The 23197-nt window shown below is 45.7% G+C and overlaps 2 protein-coding genes and 1 long non-coding RNA gene across 7 annotated transcripts; 1 reads left to right on the plus strand and 2 right to left on the minus strand.

Annotated features, from left to right (window-relative positions):
• Positions 1-1460: 1460 nt before the first annotated feature.
• On the minus strand, positions 1461-8729 carry LOC105929017 (adapter molecule crk). The gene is made up of 3 exons (XM_012866611.3): positions 8248-8729; positions 4794-5371; positions 1461-2269 (listed from the first exon to the last, which is right to left on the minus strand). The coding sequence occupies exons 1-3, from the start codon at positions 8465-8467 to the stop codon at positions 2135-2137; spliced, it is 933 nt and encodes a 310-aa protein (XP_012722065.2). The 5' UTR covers positions 8468-8729; the 3' UTR covers positions 1461-2134.
• A 32-nt stretch (positions 8730-8761) lies between these two features.
• LOC110368755 lies at positions 8762-9802 on the plus strand. 2 transcript variants are annotated; one of them, XR_002428375.2, is made up of 2 exons: positions 8762-9107; positions 9186-9802. It is a non-coding gene; the product is annotated as an uncharacterized LOC110368755 (long non-coding RNA). The 2 variants fall into 2 exon arrangements; XR_002428376.2 differs by having other exon boundaries at positions 9189-9802.
• LOC105929007 (smoothelin-like protein 2) lies at positions 9638-23126 on the minus strand. Of its 4 annotated transcripts, none has more exons than XM_021318546.2 (13): positions 22409-23126; positions 19304-19376; positions 16149-16232; positions 14911-15057; positions 14688-14819; positions 14386-14583; positions 14176-14316; positions 14033-14095; positions 13901-13958; positions 13706-13831; positions 13511-13625; positions 13288-13439; positions 9638-10786 (listed from the first exon to the last, which is right to left on the minus strand). In XM_021318546.2, the coding sequence occupies exons 1-13, from the start codon at positions 22775-22777 to the stop codon at positions 10660-10662; spliced, it is 1785 nt and encodes a 594-aa protein (XP_021174221.2). In that variant the 5' UTR covers positions 22778-23126; the 3' UTR covers positions 9638-10659. The 4 variants fall into 4 exon arrangements, with proteins under 4 accessions (XP_021174221.2, XP_021174220.2, XP_012722057.2 ...); XM_021318545.2 differs by having other exon boundaries at positions 13706-13828; positions 14386-14586; positions 22409-23125; XM_012866603.3 differs by having other exon boundaries at positions 14386-14586; positions 22409-23125.
• Positions 23127-23197: the final 71 nt, after the last annotated feature.

Consider the following 23197-nt stretch of genomic DNA (forward strand, 5'->3'; position numbering starts at 1 on the left):
GGATAGGAAAAACATCTTTTAATGTGACCTATAAGTGATTTTAAGGAGTAATCGCTGTGAAATAATCCCAAATTGAGGGTCAAATACCGCAGCTAATCCTGATCGGGGATCTTTCTGTTTCCTCGCGCTCTAAAATGTGAGAACGAAGAAGTTGGGATGGGTGAAGCTCGTGGAGGTCTGCGACGGCTGGACCTTTCCTACAGGTCCAGACTCCAGAGCGGTTATAGCACAGAACCGATGGCCAGCCTCAATAGAACGTTCCTTATGAATTATGGCCCAGGTGGAACCGTCAAAACGCTCCAATACTGTCGTCTCCATCTACTGTTCTCCAGGCTTTCTCAGGGTCTGTGTGGTTTTCTTTGGACTTTAGCTGCTTTCCCACACATTTCTGTACCAGAACGTTCTCAGACGGATGTTTGCTTTGGTTTTTAAGCCCTAAACTCTTATCTATTAACCTTTGAAGCACAAAAAGTTCCCTTAAACTCAAGGCGTGATCCAGTGTTGTATCAAAATGGGCAACTTGGGATTCTAAAGCTGATATTTAGAGACCAACACCAAGTCACACTTTGTTCTTTTGCAGTTAGGGACCCAGAACACGGGATTTAGGAAGATGCTTCCTACGGAGCTTCTGGCAGAAAACCGATTTTTGCTTAAAGACGGTCAGATACTGTCCATCATCTGCCGGTTTGCAGTGTCCGAAAATAACTTCCTGATTCACTGGCCAAGCATATAATTTACTTCTAATTGACTCCTGCTAAATATCCCGCTATGTAATTAGCCTGAGCTAACCGCTAGCTGTTAGCAAACGTCACGTAGCTGCTGTGGTTCTCGCTTCACATGTGTGTTTGTTGTCATACGAGCTGAAAGCAGAGGAACATATAGAAGCATCCACCCAAATATTGACTGAAAAACGCGACTTATTTGGTGCCATGTGGCAGCTAGCCCTCTTAATTTACTCGCCAAACAGAAAATTTACTCTCTTTGGCGTTTGGCGAGTGTTAACTTCCGTTTGCTATTTCTGCCGTGTCAGCAAAACAAGTAAATTTATTCAGGAACCGGGTCAGAGATCTGGTGACCCGTTTAACTCCGTTCTGCTGTAGACGTTTAGACCTAAAAGAAAAAAAAAAAAGCCGTTTTTGTCCTGGACAGAATTACGTCGCCGTTGGGTAAAAGGACGGCAGCAGAAAAGCAGCAGAAAGCCTGAAGAAGTGTGGATCAGGACCGCTTGAGAAGACCAGAACGTCTGGTTGGTTGGAAAGAAAGTGAGCGATGGAGATCCGGACGTCCACGACTTTAAAAGATGCAGCAGTTCTTTTTACTGATGAAGGCAATTAAGTTCATTATGGAGGCTTGGCAACGACTACAGAACAATCTGCTAACTGCACCCGGCTAAAAACCTTTTGACTTGACCTTTAACCCCCTCTGTTAGATGCCGTTTCATTTAGTAAAAACTTTAAGGCTTTTTTTTTTTACATCTTACATCCATAAAAGAGCAGAAAATGATAAAAAGAAGTGAGTAAGACACTAAAGGAACGTTCCGCCGTCTGAAGACTCAATGTTCTCCTGTCTGTGGCGGCAGTTTTAAGAATCAACACGTTTCTGGAGCCCAAACCAGAATCTGGGTTCTGGAAGCTTCTGTGCCGATGTTTGGTCCAACAAAAAGAATAATAAAAAAAATAAAAACCCATCAGATTATAAAACCCCACCACTAATAATATTAATATTTCTGCCATGAACTCTGAAGCTCCTGGAAGACGATCAACCAGACGTCTGGACCGAGAGGTTCTGGAGGACCGGCAATTATCTGCATCATGGCAATAAATACTAAATCAGCAGAAGAAGAAACCCACCATTAATTCAAATAATACAAAGACTTAATTTGTCCGAAACTGGTGTTCAGGCGGCAGAACTGGCTTATAAAGGGGAGATAAAGGTTCTAATAGCGACCCGGCAGCACCAGTCTGAGCTCAGCCTGAACTCGGTCCATCTAAACGACAACAGGAGGTCCAGTCGAGGCGTCTCTGCCGGCAGACCCAGCAGATCCAGATCAGCCGCAGGGCTCGGACACGACGGGCCTCCTCCTTACCGGGCGTGACGGGTCGACGGGTCGGGCCAGGCGCCGGCTCGGTTCTCCTCAGCTCTCGTCGTCGGGGTTCTGCTGCTCCAGCAGGCGGACGTGGGTGAAGGGGAAGTGGCCTTGCTTGCCCTTGCACTCGCCCTCCCACTGGCCGTTCACGTTGATCTTGGTCACTTTCACCATGTCCCCCACCTGATGGAGACAAAAGCCAGACGTGTGGGTCAGAACCGGTACCCTGATGTGGTTCTGTACGGCCCGCAGAGATCGGACCGACGCTGCAGCAGCTGTTCTGCGGTTATTATTAACCAGCCTAAGGTTCAAACTTTATTTCAGGGACTTTGGAGTTTTCTGTGGCACCGTGTGGAAAACAGCAGAAAACAGGGAGACTCAGAAAATAAACCTCCTTTAAAGTAGCCCGCTTTTTGTAGGAAACGACGTATAAACTGCTGTAAATGAGTAAATAACTTAGGGTTAAGGGCTGGGTGATAAATTTATTTTATTCCTTAACTCCAACTTGCAACTCTAGAAGATTTAATTTTGGAAAACCAAGTTTTTTTGTTTTGTTTTTACCAATGTACTCTCCTGGGCTTTCATGAAACTTTTCACTATCAGTCCTAGAAGGGGAATTGTTTCAGTAAAAGCAGCAAAGTTGAATATATGTTTAGGAAAATATATTGTTGAAATACTCCAAACTTTACCCTGAGACGAGGCACTTTCATTTATTCATTTACTTTTTTTTTTGTTGGTGTGAAGCCTGTTCTTAGATTACAACTAGCAGCAAACATTTTGTCTTTTATTTTAATTATTTACTATGACGGGACCGCCATCTTGTTTTATAAGCACGTTTTAAAGCACGTTTCGTAATAAGTTGAACTTTGAATTCAGGTCGACTCCCAGATGAGATTATTGAAATAAACCTACGTTTTAAATATAATTTCAGCAATTTTATGACACAAAAGTGAAGAAAATCGATTAATCATATTCAGTAAAAAAATAAATAAAAAAATTATGTTATTTTTAAGCCATAATTTCCTAGCCCAATTTAGGGATCGACTGTTTTCTCCTTTATCGATCTAGAAATATTTTTGGTGTTTATTCTTAGCAGCAACAACAGGATTTGAGTCCCTGTCCTTGAAAACATGGGTTACATTTAGCAAAGTTTGATGTATTTCATTCATTTGGGTGAACCCAGGTCTGCCTTTGAGTTAACGTCACTAGATATACCGGATTGTTCGGAATATAAGTCGCAACAGACAAAAAATGCGACATAAAGAGGAAAAAAAAAAACATGCATCGGACTATATGCATTTATCTAGAAATGTATTTCACTAGACTAAAAACTGACATTTAATCTGGTAAATCAACTTATTAAATTACACAGCTGCACCTCAACAGGCTGAATAACATGAAACAGACTCGACCTCCCAGGTATGTTTCACATTATACCACCTGTTGAGGATGCTGCTGTGTAATTGGATAAATTGGTTTACCAGAATAAATGTGAATTTTTAGTCTTGGGATTGTATGAAATTAATTTCTAAATAAATGTGTATTGTCCTGTGCAACATATGTTTCTTTTCCTCTTTATGACATATTTTTAGAATGATGGAACTTGTATTCTGAAGCGATTTATAGTAAAAAAAAATGCTATGTGGTCGTATTTACAGCTAAGTTAAACGAAGCTGGGTTATTAAAACTCTCTTATGGGTCAGGAAACAAAGTCTCCTCCTGCTGCGGCCGGCAGGGAACCAGTCTAAGGGCCACAAATGGCCCCCGAACCTCACGTTGGACACCCTAAGCGTTCAGCCTCAGTCGGTGGTGGAGCACGGTGGGTCTGTGACGGCAGCGCTTTGGAGAGCTCAGTAAAAGATTTAAATCCTGCAGCGAATGAACGCAGATAAACGCCGTTTATCGTTAACTATGCTAATCGAGCTAATCATGCTAACATAAGATGTTAAAGAACACTTGAAACAGGCCAATTCTGCAGGTTTCCATGTTTCTGTGCTTTCACAGGATGTTTAACAGGTGAAACATCTTGTGACACTTTAGGTTTTGAAACGTGTGAAACCAAACAGGAGCAGTTAGAATGTGAGGGAGCTATAATCTGTCGTTTTAAGGCCATTTATTCAGAGGGAGGCAGCTCTGTAGCTTTAAACGCTTCGTTTTATCCAACTAGAAACAGGTTATTGTGGGACGAACAGGCGGCTGCTTTTTCACAAAGTCAGAAAAAAAAGAAAAAAAAAAACATTTTGCATTTAGAGAAACCGAATCGGTATAAATCAGCGTAAATGAACCAGGCATGGACCCTCTGGTCTGAGCATATGTGGACGAGGCGCCTGGTACGGTAATTCCAGGTCAGCAGGACCGTTTCTGCTCTAGAGACGGTGTTAATTGGTTAATTAGTGACTTTTATGCATGGAAAGACGGTTAAAACCAAAGCAAAGGAGGATGAATATGACCCAAAAAGCAGCGAATGGCAAACGGCCCCACAGATAACGAGCTTAATGGAGGCCTGTTTTATTCCAGCGAGCAGTCGGCTTTGTTCCACTAAAACAGCCTGACATTGATAAATGAACCAAGGGCCCACAGTGTGCTCATAATGGCAGACTGTGGGGGGGGGGGGACCTCTCCCTACAGAACCGCCCCTGTGAATGGAGCCGTGTGCCGAGCTGCTGGTGAAGGGCGCCTGTGTCAGCGAGCGGCGGGGGGCTCCTACCTCCAGCGCCAGCGCCGTCTTGTCGTAGGCGTTGGGCACCCTCTTCTGGGTGACCCGGGCGAACACCGGGCCCTGCTGCAGGTTGGGCAGCTGGCTGTTGACCACGGGCTGAGCGTACGGACCCGGGTCCCCCAGAAGGTGGCCCTGTGTGGCCCCTGTCCCGTCGGGGCCGGCGCCTCCGGAGACGGCGGCGGGGCCCGAGCCGTCGGCGGCGGGCGAGGCGGGCCGGTACTTCTCCACGTAGGGAACGGGGATCATGCCGACCCGGCCCTCCTGGTTGGAGGCGCTCCACCACTGGTCCTCGGGCTTCTCCAGGACGCGCAGGACGTCCCCCGCTCTGAAGGGCAGGTCCTCCTCGTCGTTCCCGGGGAAGTCGAAGAGCGCCCGGACGAACTCGGCCTCCTTGGGCTGCGGGGGGGCGCCGGGAGAGGGCGAGCCGGTGGGCCCGCTGTTCTTGGCCTTAGCGACGGGCTCTATGAGCGTCGTGGTGTCCAGATAGTGGATCTTATAGAACTCTAGCAAAGCCGGCAAGGCCTCGAACTCCTGGTCCCCGATCCGGAACAGAGAAGGCGCCGAACCTGAGAGAGAGAGAGGAGGAGAAAACGATCAGATCCTCAGCAGAACCGCCGATAAAACCAGAACCAGGCATCTGCTGCTGGTAAACAGCTGGAAACGTCACATCTGGACGAGGTTCTAGGGCTGAGCGATATGGATTAAAAAATAAATCTCAGATTTTATCATACCAAATCCGATTAATCGATTTTTTCCTCCTTTTTGTTTCATAAAAAATAAATAAAGAAATTATTTTAAAACCTTGTTTTTTATGTCAAGCATTATCAGGGAGTTGACCTGAATTCAAAGTGCAACTAAAAACAAGCTGTGAAACATGCTTGAAAAACAAGATGGCAGCCGTGCCATTATAAACAATGAAAATATAACAAAACATTTGCTGCTAGTGGTATTACACATTGAGCTAAGAACAGGCTTCACTGCACTTGTGAACTTCGAACTAAGTTAAAAAAAAAAGTAAATAAGTAAATGAAGTACCTCGTATTATGGTAAAAAAAAGTTTCCACTTAACAATATTTTGACAATATATTTGCCTAAACATATATTCAGCATCACATGCTGTTCTCTTCATGGAAACCCAATGAGTGTATTGGCAAAATAAAATCCAGATTTTCCAAAAATCAAATCTTAAAGAATTGTAAATTCAAATTAATCGATTAAATCGATTTATCGCCCAGCCCTACGAGGTTCAGGTGTAAAATCAGGGCCAGGCATCCAGCAGGGAGGTGGGTGATACGAATGTTACGTTTTAGCATTATATTTTTCAAACCTATTGTGACACCAATAAGCAACAATATGTTTGTGACTGAAGGAAAAAGCCCCACAAACACAAAAAACAGGCTGTGAGGCAACGCAGCGCCTCAGTCAACCGTTCCCCACAAATGTCTGTGATGGACGGTTGTGCTGGAACTGTAATTTCGATTACAATGCAAATTGTGGTTGACAATAAAGATTGATTGAAAACGTATTTTTAGTGACGGAACGGCAACTGCTTTAAATCTTTTTTTTCTTTTTTTTTTCCCATCAGAACCAACAGAGGAGAATGCTAAAAATAACAATCCTGACTAGGGCTGAACGATTTTGAAAAATAATCTAATTGCGATTTTTTTTTCTTAATATTGCGATTTAATGCGATTTTTCTCCCAGTTTAATTTATCATGTCTTTTTAAACATATACAAACAACAAATCAATTTGTTTCCTCTCCATGTGGATTAGTTGCTAAAAGCCCCGCAGCATCTAAACTCAGAGCAGAAATTATTGCGTTCTGCCTACAATATATTTCAATCAAAATTGCAATTTTGACTTTTCTCTGCGTTAACCACAAGTAACAAAAATGGCCTCTAAATAAACACGTTTGTAAACAAGGACTATTTTAAATATGAACTTTTAATGATTCTATTAATCAGAATATTATTCAAGAAAACAGCTTTTAGTTTAATTAGACATCAATCCTTGTTGAACATAAAGTGCAACCAACAAGCAAGTCTCTGTATTAAACTGATTGACCTGTACTTAATGCTATGTATGATTATATAAACTCTAAAACAAGTAATAAAGTTAGATTATCTCACTGCTGCAACTGTCTTCCCTTCCATGTGGAGGCAAACCCACTTTAAACATTTTACCAACATCTAAAGGACACGTCTAATTCACTAATTGTTACATAGCCAAAAATTGCAAAGCTCTACGATTTGGAAATTGCGGGGTTTTTTGCGGTTGTGTCGTATTTCCAACGCCGTTAAATTCTTCTCTGCGCTTTTGAAGAATTACGTCAGTGTTTGCTGCAGAGCTGCCAAACCAGGTCGCAGACTTCCAGCTAACCAAATCCGCTGTTTATTACAGCCAGCAGACTACAAAAATGGTCGATCGGGGTGGATCGACCCCGCCCCCTCTGCTACCTGGAGGGGGCGGGATTTGAAGTGCAGCTCTCAGATTTAAAGCGACGGCACCAAAAGGAGTTGCTCTGAGGCGCAGCTCAGATCAGGGGCAAAAAGGGGAGCGTGGGGGTAAATTAACAAGGAACTCAGACCAAAGCTTTGCAGTTCCATCTTGATTAGACCACAAGTGAAAGATTTCAACGTGAAAAGGAAGGATTTAAAAAGCAGGATATGTTCCCTTTAAATAGTTTTTCTATGTAGAGGAAAACAAAACATCTGGAGAACATTTCCAAAATGTGTTCTCCTGAATGAATCCTCGTAACAAAGACTGTGAGAGAACATCGAGCTTCAACGTTCACGTCAACCAGCATATCAGAGTTTACAGAAAATTAATTACGGGTTCTTCTGATTTAAAGGAACCTTTAAGCAGGTTCTAGATATGCATTAGAGCCACAGTTCTGTGTTAAAAAGTTTTTATTGGTCTGATAATATTCTAATCTTGCATGTTGGGCTTTTAAATCAGCAGAAAATCATCCTGATTAACAGAAATATTGGTTTAAAAACACCAGTTTGTAATTAATCTGATTTTTTTCACAGATTAATTACAAACTGGTGTTTTTGAGCCATTATTTCTGTTAATCAGGATGATTGAGAATATTATTGGAAATGAACTTTCCAATAATATTCTTATTTTATGAGTCTTTAGCCATGAAGTCATACACACCGCACTTTAGGAACAGGTTATCTAAGGTTCCTGGTTTAGTTTTATCACTTTATGAAGAACGGGAGCTAAAAAGCTGCAGCAACAGAACCGAGCCCAGCAGAACTCCCGGTTCGGGTGGTTCCGCGGGTCCCCGGACCGGAACCACGGCAGCGTGAGCAGCCATGAGGCGGACGGATCGCATTCCTGGAACGCCAATCTGTCCGGTCATGTCCCGGCGGTGACATCAGAACCGACCCCTCCCTGCCGGAAACCCCCACCTGGCCGAGCAGAACCGGGCCTTACCTGGGCCCGGCTGGCGCGCGGGGCTCATGTCGTTGATGATGTAGTGCGACACCTTGGAGTTCTCGGACACGGACAGGACGTAGTCCCCCGGGATGGTGATCGAGTCCCGGACCAGGAAGACTCCGTGCCTCTGGCCCTGGAGCAGGGAGACGGCCTCCTGGCGGCTCAGGCGGCCCCAGTACCAGCTGGCCCGGTCCGAGGCGTCAAAATTACCGGCCATGGCTGGCGGGCGGACGGGCGGCGGAGTCCGGTCCGAGGCTTCAAGCCAGGCCCCCCCTTCCCCCGCAACTCATACAACAACTTCCGTTTCCCGACGCCGCCGCTGGGAATCAAACGCAACGAAGCCGCGACGTCCGGACTTCCCGACGGCGGAGTTTAGGCCCGGTTCGGAACTCCAGAACCGGACAAACCGAACCCGCTCCGCTCCGCACCGACGAGCGACAACCGCCTCCGCGACCGAAATGGCGGATCGAGGGGGGGAAAAGTTGACCTCGTCTACCGGAAAGGGATGCCCGGTCAATGGGAAGCGGTGCGTTCACGCTCCCTGGAAAACATGGGAAAACTGCAAGCGCGCCCCGCCACAGTCCCGCCCCACGCAGCGTGGGCAGAATCACGGAACCCTGAAGAGTCAGGACCGTTTCACGCTTTATTTTAACGGTTTGTTTTTAACGGTTTATGTTAACGTTTCATTACCAGGGTAGGATTATAATAAACTGCACTGATTTATTTAAACACTTTACAAATCCTGCAGACAGGTCGGTTAAAAGTTTCCCAAGGAGACCCAGCCGGTTGCAGGCAGATTTCACTCCATTCTGTGATGAGATTTAAAACCAGATTAAAAAAATCTGCAGGATTTGATGGTAATCTAAGAAATTTTCTCTAAAGTTATAAAAATAAAAGGCAGTTTAGAGATGGGTCAGTTTTTCTGTTTTTTTCAGCAGAAGCTTCAGGCTCACTGAAGAACAACCAGCTTTAACAGGAAGAAACCTCCAGCAGAACCAGAACCAGAACCAGGCTCAGAGTGAACGGCCATCTGCCACGACCCACAGAAATAACACAGAACCACTGACCCAGGGGTACTTTCTATGTCAGAGAAACATAAAAACATTTTAGTCTAACAATATACTTTCCAGGTTAGTACAATATATAATCACTTATTACAATATACATATTTTATTGTAGCATACAATCTATATTGTTTAAACAAAGGTTTCAAATTAAAACAATACATGTTTTATTATCTTATAACATTAAGACTTTCCTGTTTGTCGGTTGTTTATTCTAACATTGTTTTTTTCTTCCTCTTCATCAGATCCAGTTTTATTTTATTTTCTGCTGTTTCTGACGTGGAAAAATAAAACCATGTAGGGTGAAATAAAGACAATACAAGTTTGATTTCATGATTTTTAATTTTATATGTGTTCATTGCAAATAACATGGACCTTAATGTGATTAAAATCTAACGTGACTCAGGGTTTCTACACATTTCCATGTAAAAGTTCCAGACTTTTCCAGAGTTCCCAGTCCTTCGCCTTCATTTCAAAATATAAAATAATAAACTTCAGTGTGAACTTTTGGCTTTTCTCTCTACAGCAGGCAGGGTTTATGTGTGGATGCTGGAAAGAGCTGAAGGGAAGATCCGAGGAAGCAAGGACACAGAGGAAGGACAAAGAAAGGAACAATAGAGGAGAAGAGAGAAGAGGAAAAAGAAGGAAGGGATTGAGAACATGAGGTAGGAACTAAGAGAGGATATAAGGAAGAACAAAAAGAGGAAATGAAGGAAGTAATGGGGGAGACAAGGAATAAAACAAAGGAATGGAGAGAAGACAGAAGGAAAGAAGGGAACGATTCAGGACATGAGGAAGAACAAATAAAGGAGGTAAATAGGAAGGAATAGAGAACAAGATAGGAGCTATGAAAGGAGACAAGGAAGGAAGGAAGGATATAAGAAAGATGAAAAACACCCAAAGTAGGAAAGTTATACGGAAGGAAAACGTTTGGATAACAGAAAAGGGAATAAACTCTTTATTTTATTTCCCCGCCTGTGAAACAGTAAAACTCATCCTCCTGAGCAGGTAGTAACCAGTTAATTGGTGAAAGGCATCCAATCAGGACTGATTACATCATTAATCAGCAGCCCCGCCCACTTCCTCCTCCGTTAATTAAACATTTTCACTCCATCAGATCTGCTCCACACCTCCTGGTGATCCGCATCAGGAGACGACGGCCGGCGCTTCCTCTCTGAACAGCTGAAGCAGGCGTGGCTGCGGCCGGCGTCCCGCAGCAGCAGCTAACGGCGAAGGGACTCCATCTTGGTGCGGTCTGGCTCCTGGGGGCCTCTCGTCTATCTTCTACACGCGTAAAAACACTCACTCAGTGGGAAACCTGCGTGTGGACGCCTCTGACGCGGAGCTACTCAAACTTCTTCAGGTGGTTGTAGAGCGACTGGACGTAAGTGAAGACACACATGGGGTCCGGTTTGTCCCCCATGTCCAGCATGTCGTCCACCTCGATCAGCCGCAGACAGTCGGCCTGCTGCCTGCAACACACACAGTCAGAAACACTGAAGATGATGGAAACAGGAAGGCGCCGCGGCTCTAAGGAGCGGTTAACCAGCTTAAAAATGTTACACTGCAAAAAGGGAACAAAAGTAGGTAAAAAAAATTTGAAATTAGTGCATTTGTCCTTGATTTAAGTAGCTACATCAGATTATCTGCCAGTGGAATCAGTATTTTTACCCTTATAATAAGATTAAAATTGGAAGATGAATGAAGATGAATTGCTCCTATTTTAAGTAAAATATCTAAGCAAAAATCTTATTCCACTGGCAGATGAGTTTATTTACCTGCTCAAATGAAGGACAAATACAATCATTTCAAGATAATTTCCCTGCTTTTTGTTGCCTTTTTGCAGTTTAAAGACCTTTTTCCTCCACATCAGTGCAAGGGCTTCAAAGGTATAGATTGTTTATTGTTGATCTTTTGTTGTTTCCTGTGATAAATGTGGACAACTTACCAAAATAAAGTGATTGATTGGCACAGCGACCTTTTACCATTTGTCTTTCAAAAACTCTTTAATCTAGAAAGATTAAGCGTATTGCAGACGTTCCCTCGGCAAGCTAAGAACATTTAGACAGTCATTAAAAAGCTAAAACTGCCACTACAGTAAAAACTGAAATGAGGAGTCTCATCAACATATTATTAAAGTATCATCATTAGACACATTAGAGTACTGCATTCATCATTAGGAGGTAAATGAAAACTAGTTTTTAAACACTAAAAGCAAGCAGAGAACAGCTGTACACTGCAAAAAGGGAACTAAAAGTCAGCAAATTTCTCTTGTAATGAGTGTATTAGCAGGTAAATAAGTTTATTTAAGCAGGTAATTATATTCTGACGGCCAACATAAGATAATTAGATATATTCACTATAAATCCCTGAATGGCTTAGCACCTAAATGCATCACAGACTTGTTATCAGGGCATCAACCATCCAGACCACTCAGGTCTTCTGGCTCCAGCCTGCTCTGCAGAACCAGAACCAGAACCAAACATGGAGAAGCAGCATTTAGTTCCTATGCTCCACTGATCTGGAACAAATTCCCAGAAAACTGGAAAAGTTTTCTGAGTTCCTTTAAATCGAGATTAAAACACATTTGTTTAGGATTCTAGTTAAACTGTTTTACTGAAACATCATTTGTTCAACTTTGTAGTCCAACTGTTTTTAATATTTGCTATTTTGTTTCTACATTTTATTCCTACTTGCTTTTATTCTGTTGTATTTTCCTATATTTTAATCATATAAAGCACTGAACTGTGTTACACAGATAAATGTGCCTTGCCTGGAAATGAGGAGTTTAAACTACTATTTTAAACGTTTAATCTTATTCCATAAACTTGCTGCTCAAATCAACGACAAATATCCTCATTTACAGGAAGTTTTCTAACGTTCCGTCCCTTTTTGCAGCGATAACCAGCTCTTCTGAACAATTCCTCATCTCAGGATCTGAGCAGAAACAACTTTCTGGGTTCCTTTCCTTCTCCATGACGGCCGTTTGTGCTGCTGAACCTAAAACGCCACCGTGGGCGCAGCTGGAGGCACAGCTGGAGGCACAGCTGGAGGCGCAGCTGAAGCCGCAGCTGGAGGCACAGCTGGAGGCGCAGCTGGAGGCACAGCTGGAGGCACAGCTGAAGCCGCAGCTGAAGCCGCAGCTGGAGGCGCAGCTGAAACCGGAGCTGGAGGCGCAGCTGAAGCCGCAGCTGGAGGCGCAGCTGGAGGCGCAGCTGGAGGCACAGCTGGAGCCGCAGCTGGAGGCGCAGCTGAAGCCGAAGCTGGAGGCACAGCTGAAGCCGCAGCTGGAGGCACAGCTGGAGGCGCAGCTGGAGGCGCAGCTGAAGCCGCAGCTGAAGCCGCAGCTGGAGGCGCAGCTGAAACCGGAGCTGGAGGCGCAGCTGAAACCGGAGCTGGAGGCGCAGCTGGAGGCGCAGCTGGAGGCGCAGCTGAAGCCGCAGCTGAAGCCGCAGCTGAAGCCGCAGCTGTTGGCGCAGCTGAAGCCGCAGCTGGAGGACGCAGCTGGAGGCGCAGCTGAAGCCGCAGCTGGAGGCGCAGCTGAAGCCGCAGCTGAAGCCGCAGCTGTAGGCGCAGCTGAAGCCGCAGCTGAAGCCGCAGCTGTAGCCGCAGCTGTAGGCGCAGCTGAAGCCGCAGCTGGAGGCGCAGCTGGAGGCGCAGCTGAAGCCGCAGCTGGAGGCGAAGCTGAAGCCGCAGCTGGAGGCCGCAGCTGAAGCCGCAGCTGAAGCCGCAGCTGGAGGCGCAGCTGGAGGCGCAGCTGAAGCCGCAGCTGAAGGCGCAGCTGAAGCCGCAGCTAAAGCCGCAGCTGAAGGCGCAGCTGAAGCCGCAGCTAAAGCCGCAGCTGAAGGCGCAGCTGGAGGCGCAGCTGGCTCAGAGAACCAGGAACCGGACCCGGAACAGACCCTGGGAGCAGGAGGGAGCTTCGGATCTGCTGCGGTTCCACCCGCCCGTCTGAACCCGCAGGCACACTTACTCGGCGGTGGTGAAGGCCAGCTCCAGGTTCTGTCTGCGGCTCGCCGCGCTCAGAGCGTTGTAATCGAACTCCAGCGGGAAGAAGGAGTGGACCAGCGCGCAGAAGGCCATGCCGTCGCTCCAGCTGGACGAGAAGTTCTGGATGTCGATGTTCTGGAGGGAAAAAGAACAACGTTGGTGCGCGTTCTTTGCGCCGCCGGCAGCTCGGCGTTGCGGAGGCCGACCTTGTAGCCGATGGTTTTGGAGCGACACCACTCCAGAAGGATCTGCTTGATGCCGCTGGCGCTGGACACGCCGAAGCTCTGGGAGCGCTTCAGTTTGGGCTTCGCTTCCTTCGGCCTGTCGGAGTGAAACACGCCACAGATTTTACGGCACACGCCACGTTGAGGCCCAGCAGAAGCGGGTCTGGGTCCACCTACTTCATGGGTTCTGAGTTCATCCTCTCGAAGAGCGCCCGCTTGGCCTGGGCGCCGTTGGAGCGCGGCAGCGTCTGGGACTTCATGGCTTCTGGCTTAAAGTCGGCGCCGCCAGGCCTGCCGGGTCTGCTGGAAGGGTCACAGACACGGATCAGAACCAGGATTTGTAACAAAACGAGACGTTCTATCAGAACCTACCTGTCCAGTTTGGGTGAGAGTCCGGATTTTATGAAGGATTTGGAGGGGAGCAGCTTTTCTGCAGAGAAATGATCAGAAACGTGAGGATCAGGACAAAGAGAGCGAGGTCCAGAAGGTGAGACCCAGTCGTACCTGCGGGTTGAGGAAAACTCACGCTCCTCTTCAAACTGGGACTGGGTGTCTTCAGAACCGGCGCTGAAGTGGTTAAAGGCGACAGAACCGACGATCAGAACCAGGTTAACAGAGAGGTGAAGCTTTTTAAGGCCCAAACTCACCTCGCTTAAAGGGATAGTCGCCCGGTTTCACCGTCAGGTCCAGAGACGCCGACAGAGACTGGGACTGAGCGGAACCGGCCGGTTCTGCGTTCGGCTTGGTCACGGCCGGCAGAGGCAGGTGGGATTTGGGTTCAGTCGGGTCTAGAGGAAAGACAGGTTTAGCTGCTTGGACTCCCGGCATGAAGCAGAACCGGACCCGGCCGTCCTCACCGCGTCGGACCGGAGGCTCGCTCTGCTTCGCCGCCGCTGATTCTGGCACCGGAGGATTCGGGCGGGGAGCCGGAGTCGGGTCGGGTCTGGACGCCGCGGGGACATCCGAGCCGGTTCTGGTGGCAGCGGCGACGGGGAGGTGGGACGAAGGCCGGGAGTCAGACCCGTCCTGGGAGCCGGGCTCCTTGGCTCCAGGCGCTGCTGCACAGAACCAGCAGAAAACCAGTTAAATGCTCCACATCAAACATGGACCAGGGTTCTGTCACAACGTTGGCCCGGCTGAACCAACGGTTCTAACCGACCTCCGGTGAGCGGCTGGTCGGCCTTCCGGCCCGACGCCGGGGAAAAGGCGGGCCTGGCAGCCATGACGCCCTCCAGGCCGGGCTTGGTGGTCATGGCGGTGACGGGCAGATGGGGCTGTGGCTCGTCAGCAGCTGAAAGAGGAAGAGTGGGAGCAGGTCTTCCTCTCAGTAGGAGACGCTTCAGTTCAGCAGGCGGGAAAGGAGAGGCCACGCTTCCACTCACCGCCTTCCACAGACGCCTCCACCGCCGCCCGGCTGCTTCTGGACACAGACGCCGGCGGCGACGCGCCTCCACCGCCGTCTGCGCTGGATTTTGTCACGGCAGAGAGAGGAAGGTGGGGTTTGGTCAACGGAGCGGATTCTTCCTGGTCTGGAGGAAACACACAGAGTTAGCCGGCGTCACGTTTCACGCTCCCGACATTCCCAGGATCAATTCCCGTTCCAGGTGTGGGGAAGACTTGATAACAGGGAGGAAGGCTACACAGAAATAACTTTGACCTAAAACCACTTTTCTTTCATAGCGCTGGGCGATGTGGCTTAAAAATAAGATTATACCAAATCAGAGTAATTGATTATTTTTTACTCCTTTTCGTTTTAAACAAAAAGAAATTATTTGAAAAACTTGCTTTTATTTCAAATTTTTGTCTGGGAGTCGACCTGAATTCAAATCAAAGCTGTGAAACATGCTGGTACAAACAAGATGGCCGCCCTGCCGGTGTTAACAATTAAAATGTTTGCTGCTAGTTTTACACAATGGACTGAGAACAGGCTTCACCTGTGTAACTTTAAACTGACTTAAAAAGAGTAAATGAGTAAATTAAAGTGCCTCGTATTATGGTAAACTTTACAATACTTTAACAACATATTTTCCTAAGCATTTATTCAGCATTGTATGTTATTCTATTCATGGAAGCCCAATGAGTTCATTGGGCTTCAGATTTTCCAAAAATTAGATCTAACGAAATTGTAAATTAGACTTAATCAATTTATTGCCAAGACCCATAGAAGTCATAGAAAGAAACAAATATGTTTAATTTTTTACTCTTTCAGATGTGAAGGAATAAAACTATTCAGATAAATATTCAACTTTTTTTTTTAGCATGGTCTAGATTTTTAGGGAGGTTCCTGATATGGGAGTGACTGGAGGTCTGGTTTCCAGTTGTACCTGAACGCACCATAGACGGGCCACTGCTCTGCAACAGGCGCCTGGATTTGGACTTTAACGATTTTTCTGGGTACCAGAAATGTTTAAATTCTGCTTTTCATCATTTGAGGAAACTAATTAAGTAATTAAGAGCAACCCATATTTTCACTGCTGAAAAACCTTAATGTTCCCTGATAGCAGTTAATATTTCCACCTGCAGTTCTACTGTAATGCCTGATGTGTTAGCATTCAGAAAAAACTCATGTTTGGTGTCTCCAGGGTGCGGTCTGAGGAAGAGCAGGCGGACAGGAACTGACCAGGGGAGCTGAGGGTCTCCGTGGCGGAGGACAGAGTCCAGTGGGAGTGGGGGGTGGATTCATCACAGCTTTCCGCTGAGATTCCTGACATGAAACCAGAACGGAGAGTTTAGTCAAGGCGGAAAATGGCATCAGGCTGAGCTGTAGACTAAAGAGCTTTTTCTGCTGAGGTTACCGCCTGTAGACAACCTGAGGTTGGTTCTGGTGACAGTCTAACATATTCAGACTTTAACTGGATTGTTTTACACAGAAAGATGGCCTGGTACCCCAAAGAGCCCTAAAACCTGAATTTCACACACAGACTAAGATGGAACGCCCCGTCTGGGGTGGGAACGCCTCAGTCTCCCCCAGAACGAGCTGGAGGAGGTCGCTGAGAGGGATGTCTGAGAAATAAAAGTTTGAAAAAAGAAAATCAGCAGCTGTGTTCAATAGACTGAAGCGTAATTAGTGTAAAACAGCAGAGTTCAGGTTTGGTCTTTCCAGCTACGTTAGATGATGGACCAGAATGGACCAAAGCTGGTCTGGAGCTGGTAGACGCAGCAGAGAAAGCTTCACCTGCAGACTCTGGAGCTTTGAAGGTTTAGTAGTTTAGTTTTTCATCAGTTCCTTCATGGCCGTTTTCCCTCTTTTTCTATAGTTTCCCTCAGTTTCTATAGTTTTCCCTTTTTTTCTATATTTTTCTCGTTTTCTATAGTTTCTTTTTTCTATAGCATTCCCTTATTTTCTATAATATTCCCTCTTTCTATACATTTCTCGTTTTCTATAGTTTTCCCCCTCATTTTCTATAGTATTCCCATCTTTTCTATAATATTCCCTCTTTTTCTATAGCTTTTCCTCATTTTCTATATATTTTTTATAGTCTTCCCTCATTTTCTATGATATTCCCTATTTTTCTATAGCTTTTCCTTGTTTTCTATAGTTTCTTTTTTCTATAGTATTCCCTCTTTTTCTATAGCTTTTCCTCGTTTTCTATATATTTTTTTTCTATAGTATTCCCTCATTTTCTATATTTTTTTCTATAGTATTCCCTCATCTTCTATGATATTCCCTTTTTTTCTATAGCTTTTCCTCGTTTTCTATAGTTTCTTTTTTCTATAGTATTCCCACCTTTTCTATAGTATTCTCACCTTTTCTATAATATTCCCTCTTTCTATAGTTTTTCGTTTTTCTATAGTTTTCCCCCTCATTTTCTATAGTATTCCCATCTTTTCTATAGTATTCCCATCTTTTCTATAATATTCCCTCTTTTTCTATAGCTTTTCTTCATTTTCTATATATTTTTTATAGTCTTCCCTCATTTTCTATGATATTCCCTATTTTTCTATAGCTTTTCCTTGTTTTCGATAGTTTCTTTTTTATAGTATTCCCTCGTTTTCTATAGCATTCCCACCTTTTCTATAGTATTCTCACCTTTTCTATAATCCCTCTTTTTCTATAACATTCCCTCCTTTTCTATAATATTCCGTCCTTTTCTATAATATTCCCTCTTTTTCTATAGCTTTTCCTCGTTTTCTATAGTTTCTTTTCTACAGTATTCCTTCGTTTTCTATAGTATTCCCTCATTTTCTATAGTATTCTCACCTTTTCTATAATATTCCCTCTTTCTATAGCTTTTCCTCGTTTTCTAGTTTTTCCTCTTTTTCTATAGTATTCCCTTGTTTTCTATAATATTCCCTTGTTTTCTATAATCCCTATTTTTCTATAGTATTCCCTCATTTTCTATAGTATTCCCACCTTTTCTATAATATTCCCTCAATATTCCCTTTTTCTATAGCTTTTCCTCATTTTCTATAGTTTCTTTTCTACAATATCCCTTTGTTTTCTATAGTATTCCCTCATTTTCTATAGTATTCTCACCTTTTCTATAATATTCCCTCTTTTTCTATAGCTTTTCCTTGTTTTCTATAGCTTTTCCTCGTTTTCTAGTTTTTCCTCTTTTTCTATAGTATTCCCTTGTTTTCTATAATATTCCCTTGTTTTCTATAATCCCCATTTTTCTATAGTATTCCCTCATTTTCTATAGTATTCCCACCTTTTTTATAATATTCCCTCAATATTCCCTTTTTCTATAGCTTTTCCTCATTTTCTATAGTTTCTTTTCTACAGTATCCCTTTGTTTTCTATAGTATTCCCTCATTTTCTATAGTATTCTCACCTTTTCTATAATATTCCCTCTTTTTCTATAGCTTTTCCTTGTTTTCTATAGCTTTTCCTCGTTTTCTAGTTTTTCCTCTTTTTCTATAGTATTCCCTTGTTTTCTATAATATTCCCTTGTTTTCTATAATCCCTATTTTTCTATAGTATTCCCTCATTTTCTATAGTATTCCCACCTTTTCTATAATATTCCCTCAATATTCCCTTTTTCTATAGCTTTTCCTCATTTTCTATAGTTTCTTTTCTACAGTATCCCTTTGTTTTCTATAGTATTCCCTCATTTTCTATAGTATTCTCACCTTTTCTATAATATTCCCTCTTTTTCTATAGCTTTTCCTTGTTTTCTATAGCTTTTCCTCGTTTTCTAAAGCTTTTCCTCGTTTTCTATAATATTTCCTCCTTTTCTATAATATTCCCTCGTTTTCTATAGTTTTTCCTTTTTCCATAGTTTTCCCTAATTTTCAATAGTATTCCCACCTTTTCTATGTTATTCCCACCTTTTCTATGTTATTCCCACCTTTTCTATGTTATTCCCACCTTTTCTATAATATTCCCTCTTTCTATAGCTTTTCCTCGTTTTCTATTGTTTTATTCTATAGTATTCCCTCGTTTTCTATAGTTTTTCTTTTTTGTATAATATTCCCTCTTTTTGTATAATATTCCCTCTTTTTGTATAATATTTCCTCCTTTTCTATAATATTCCCTCTTTTCTCTTTCCTTTTCTCAGTTTGGGAATTTTAGCCGTATCTGTAACTTGGTGGTAGCCTGGTGGATTTTCTACTGGAAATAGACGTCCCGGTTTGACGCCAGCGATGTCTCGCATCTCGGTGCACAGCGTCTGACGCTATAAACGAGACGCTGATAAATACGACCAAATAACTGTTAAATCGTGATAAAGTAGACGACTGTTGTCCAGCTCTAGTCGTCACTCCTCGGAGCAGACGGACCAAACTCAGAGTTTAGTGAGGAAGGGAAATGTGCTGCAGGGAACGGCGGCCTACCTTCTTGTTTGGGGCTCTCCGGGGCGGCCGGCGCTTCCTCAGAGTTATTTTTTCCGTCTTTTGCGCTGGTGCCCTGTGCGATGAGAACAAACTGTGGATGATTCAGCGTTTTTGTACTGAAATCGTACAGCTCAGCAGCCAGCGGATGGACGGAGGGACGGACAGATGGGGGGACGGATGGGACACTGAGTGAAAGTCTGGCATAAACCAACGTCTCTCCACATCTAGAGAAGACGTTAACTCCAGAGAAGTCCAGATTTTCCAGAAGCTTTACTCTAAAATCAGCTGTTAAAGGTTTCAGCATCAGCCTGTGGACTCTTGTGTGACTGTCAACGTAAATGAAATGCTCATTTGGACGTTAGAATTATTTAAACAGATGAAGCGTTCTGGTTAACAGGTCCAGGTGATGGTGCTGTTGATGTTCTGGGAGCTGCAGCTTATTTTAGAGCCTCATCATTAGTAGTAAATCCGTTTCTCAGTGGGTTTAAGCGCACGTCCCTGCCGCCGTCAGCTGTTAACAGCGTCTCCTTTTCTGACAGCTGGGGCCAACAAACCAGGTTCCCACTGAGAGCTATTTTGGATTTGTAAGAGTTTCCGTTGCACTCTTCTTACGTCCCAATATAGACCCAAATGGATGCTTTGGAGCGTTTGAAAGCAGCCGTGAGGGCCTACACTCCTCTTCTCCCACCTCCCATCATGCCTCCTGCTTCTCAGAGGCCTGCGATCATCCGGCCGCCGCGTGGTGGACCCCCCTAAAGCTTCGGCTGAGGCCGGATCTCCACGTCACAGAATCGTGCAAAACAAACTCGGACTTGTCCATCATTTCAGAGGAGAAATCAAGTCTGAAGGTGGAACAAGACGCTACGTACTATGCTAACAAACAACAATCAGGTTCCTGGAGTTCTGGGAACCATCAGTTGTGTGAACCAGATCATAAATCTGTCAATAGACTGAGATTCAGGAAAAGGCCGAAGCGGCTCAGAAGAGTCCGTACGGTGCAGCCTCCGCCCCAGATAACCAAGATCTCTACATCTCCATCGTATGAGCAGAGGTGGAGCCTGGAGGAGGTCAGCAGATGGAGGCCTCCCCTCCATCCTCGTCCTGCAGAAAGCCTCCATGAACTTTCTGCTTTAGCAGAGGCTCATCTGCAGCCTGCAGGGCGCGTTTAACCGTCTTCCAGGTGAGAGAAGCCGTCTCTCCAGACATGTTCACCTTCGGCCCGTCAGGCGCTGCGGTTTGGGGACCTGAGGAGACCAGGTGACACCAACCAGGTAGAAACCAGCAAGCCTGAGCCTCCTGTTTGCTGGAAACCAGTTTCACCTGCTTGGTGACGGGCCGCTCTGTGAGGGGGGGGTCAGATGGACGGGGTGACTTCAGCAGAGAGGAATGTGGGCAGGGTGCGCGTGTTTCCAGAGGACAGCTGCTTCCCTCTGAAGTGCTGCTGGTCTGAATCCGCAGCGACGTCGACACATTTCAGCTTTCCACCAGGAGACCTGAGAGCCGCAGCGGCTGGAAGGCCAAGTTCCTGAGTGATTAAGGGGAGGGGGGGGGGGGGGGGGGGGGGTTATTTATACATGCAAGTGACGTCTGGCCGGGGCCACATGGTGCCGCTGCTGCCAGACGGATCCTGGAGTTTATCGTTTTAAATCCACAGCGTTCCTGTTTGTGTTTTGTATCTCAGGGATGAAGCCCCCCCCCCTCCACCGAGTGCCTCAGATAAGGCAGGAAGCTTCAGCCCATCCCCAGATCACCAACCCAAAAATACACGTGCCCTTTGGAGGCCCCGCGGGCAGAACCGGCTTCTGTGCTGCTTTAAAGCGATATTTCTGGCTGCAAACCTTCACATCGCAGGCACGGTCAAAGGTCAAAGGGCGACTCCTGCCTGGCTGATGGGTCACAATAAAATAAAAACGACGTGGGGCTCAGAGCTGCAGGACGTAGTTTCTGGTTGCAGGCGCCGACCGGCTCACCGTAAAAACTGAACTAAAAATAAGTAAAGTTTTCTAGAAATGAGCGAATTTGTCCTTCATTTGAGCAGATAAATAAGGTAATCTGCCAATAGAAATTAGTATTTTTACCCCTAAAATAAGATAAATCAGATATAATGCACTTGAAATAAGTTGATGGAGATGAGTTCTTTCTATTTTAAGTGCAAAAATCTAATTTCATTGGCAGTTTATGTTATTTACCCACTCAAATAAAGTACAAATACACTCATTTCAAGTAAATGTTAACTTATTTTTAGTTTAGTCTGTTTTGGCGGTGCTGGAGAGAACCGTCTGCACTGCAAAAACGGAACTAGAAATAAGTAAGATGTTCTTAAAATTTGTGTATTTGTCCTTGATTTGAGCGGGTAAATAAGATGATTTGCCAATGGAATAAGAATTTTGCACTTAAAATAGGAACAATTCATCTCAATCATCTTATTTCAAGTGAAGGATGTCTAATTATCTTACTTTAAGGGGTCAAAATACTCATTCCATTGGCAGATAATCTTATTTACCTGCTCAAATCAAGGACAAATACACTAACTTTAAGAACATTTTACTTATTTTTAGATCAGTTTTTGCAGTGTGAGGCCCGGTCGTCACCATGCAGCCCAGTTCTGCACAGCTTCAGTCCATTTAGCATCGGACCCATCATGTTCTGCTGATGGCTGGGAGAACATCACCTGGAACGCGACTCTTAGTAACTAAGAAATTCATGTTCAACAGAAGCAGTGAAAGTGAACAGGCTGATTTTAGCTGCAAACACCGACCCATCCATCCGTCTGTCCATCCCTCCTTCAGGACAAACCCAGCCGGCTGTTCTGCAGCTGACCCTGAACAGGAGCATCTGGTCTGATTTAGCGTCACACGTGGGAATAAACAGGCTATGTGTGTTTAGCGTATGTAAACATCTGGTCTCCTGTGCACACAGCGGCCCGCTGCAGGCTCCGTCTCTGTGACCCGATTGGTGGACCAGCTTCCCGTTCCTCCTCTGGAGTATCGGACTCCTTCATGGAGGAACATCACGGAGCACGGACCAGAGATCTGATGGTGGAGGCCTCACGTCAGTTCTGCAGATTCTTTAATCTAGTGGCAGGAAGCATCCATGAATACTCACGTTAGTCTCTGCGTGTCTCTTCAGTCTCCACGGAGCGGCAGCCGACCCGGAGGCGTCTCCGGGGGCAGGAGCACAGTTAGGAAGCCCCGTCTCCTGGTGGCCGTCCTCCTCGTTCCTCCTCCTCGCGCCCACCAGGCCCTCCACCAGGTGGCCCAGGGCGGCCAGCTTGGCCCTCAGCTGCTGGTTCTCCTCCTGCAGCCGGGTCACTGCCTTGCTCAGGGGCCGCTGGGACAGCCGCAGCTCGTCCACGCGCTGCTCCATGCGCTGCTTGAAGGCGCTCACGTCAACGTGGACCTCCCGCACCGCGGCTTCCAGCGTGGCCCTGAACTCCACCAGCGCCTGGCTCACCGTGGCCTCAGGGTCACCCATGGCCCTCGCCTCCTCTTCCTCGCCCTTCGTCTCCGGGTCAGACCCTTTAATGAAGCTCTGGTTCTAACAGCTCACTGGAAGCGATCGGCTGCTTTCGCAGGATGACTAGCAGAAGCCTGAAGAGGTCCCACTGAGCTCCATGGAGAGCTGGTGTCAGCCCGGACTCCCCCGCCCCCCCTGCTGCTCTGAGGGGAGGTGAGAGCGTTTGTTATTTATAAGCCAGGGAGGGCGTCACAGAATGAGCTGTCGGAAAACGGATCAGTTTCTAAATGCATGCGATCAAACCGACCTCTCCACAGGGTCCAGATGAAGCAGCAGAACCTTCCTGTTTCTCCCACTGCAGGACGCTCACTGCCCCCCCGCTCCCCCCGCCCCCCCCCTCCTCTGCTCCTGCTCTCTTGTCTGAGCTATCTATGGCCG

Source organism: Fundulus heteroclitus, chromosome 11 (assembly GCF_011125445.2).
Source record: "Fundulus heteroclitus isolate FHET01 chromosome 11, MU-UCD_Fhet_4.1, whole genome shotgun sequence".
NCBI classification, from domain to species: Eukaryota; Metazoa; Chordata; class Actinopteri; order Cyprinodontiformes; family Fundulidae; genus Fundulus; species Fundulus heteroclitus.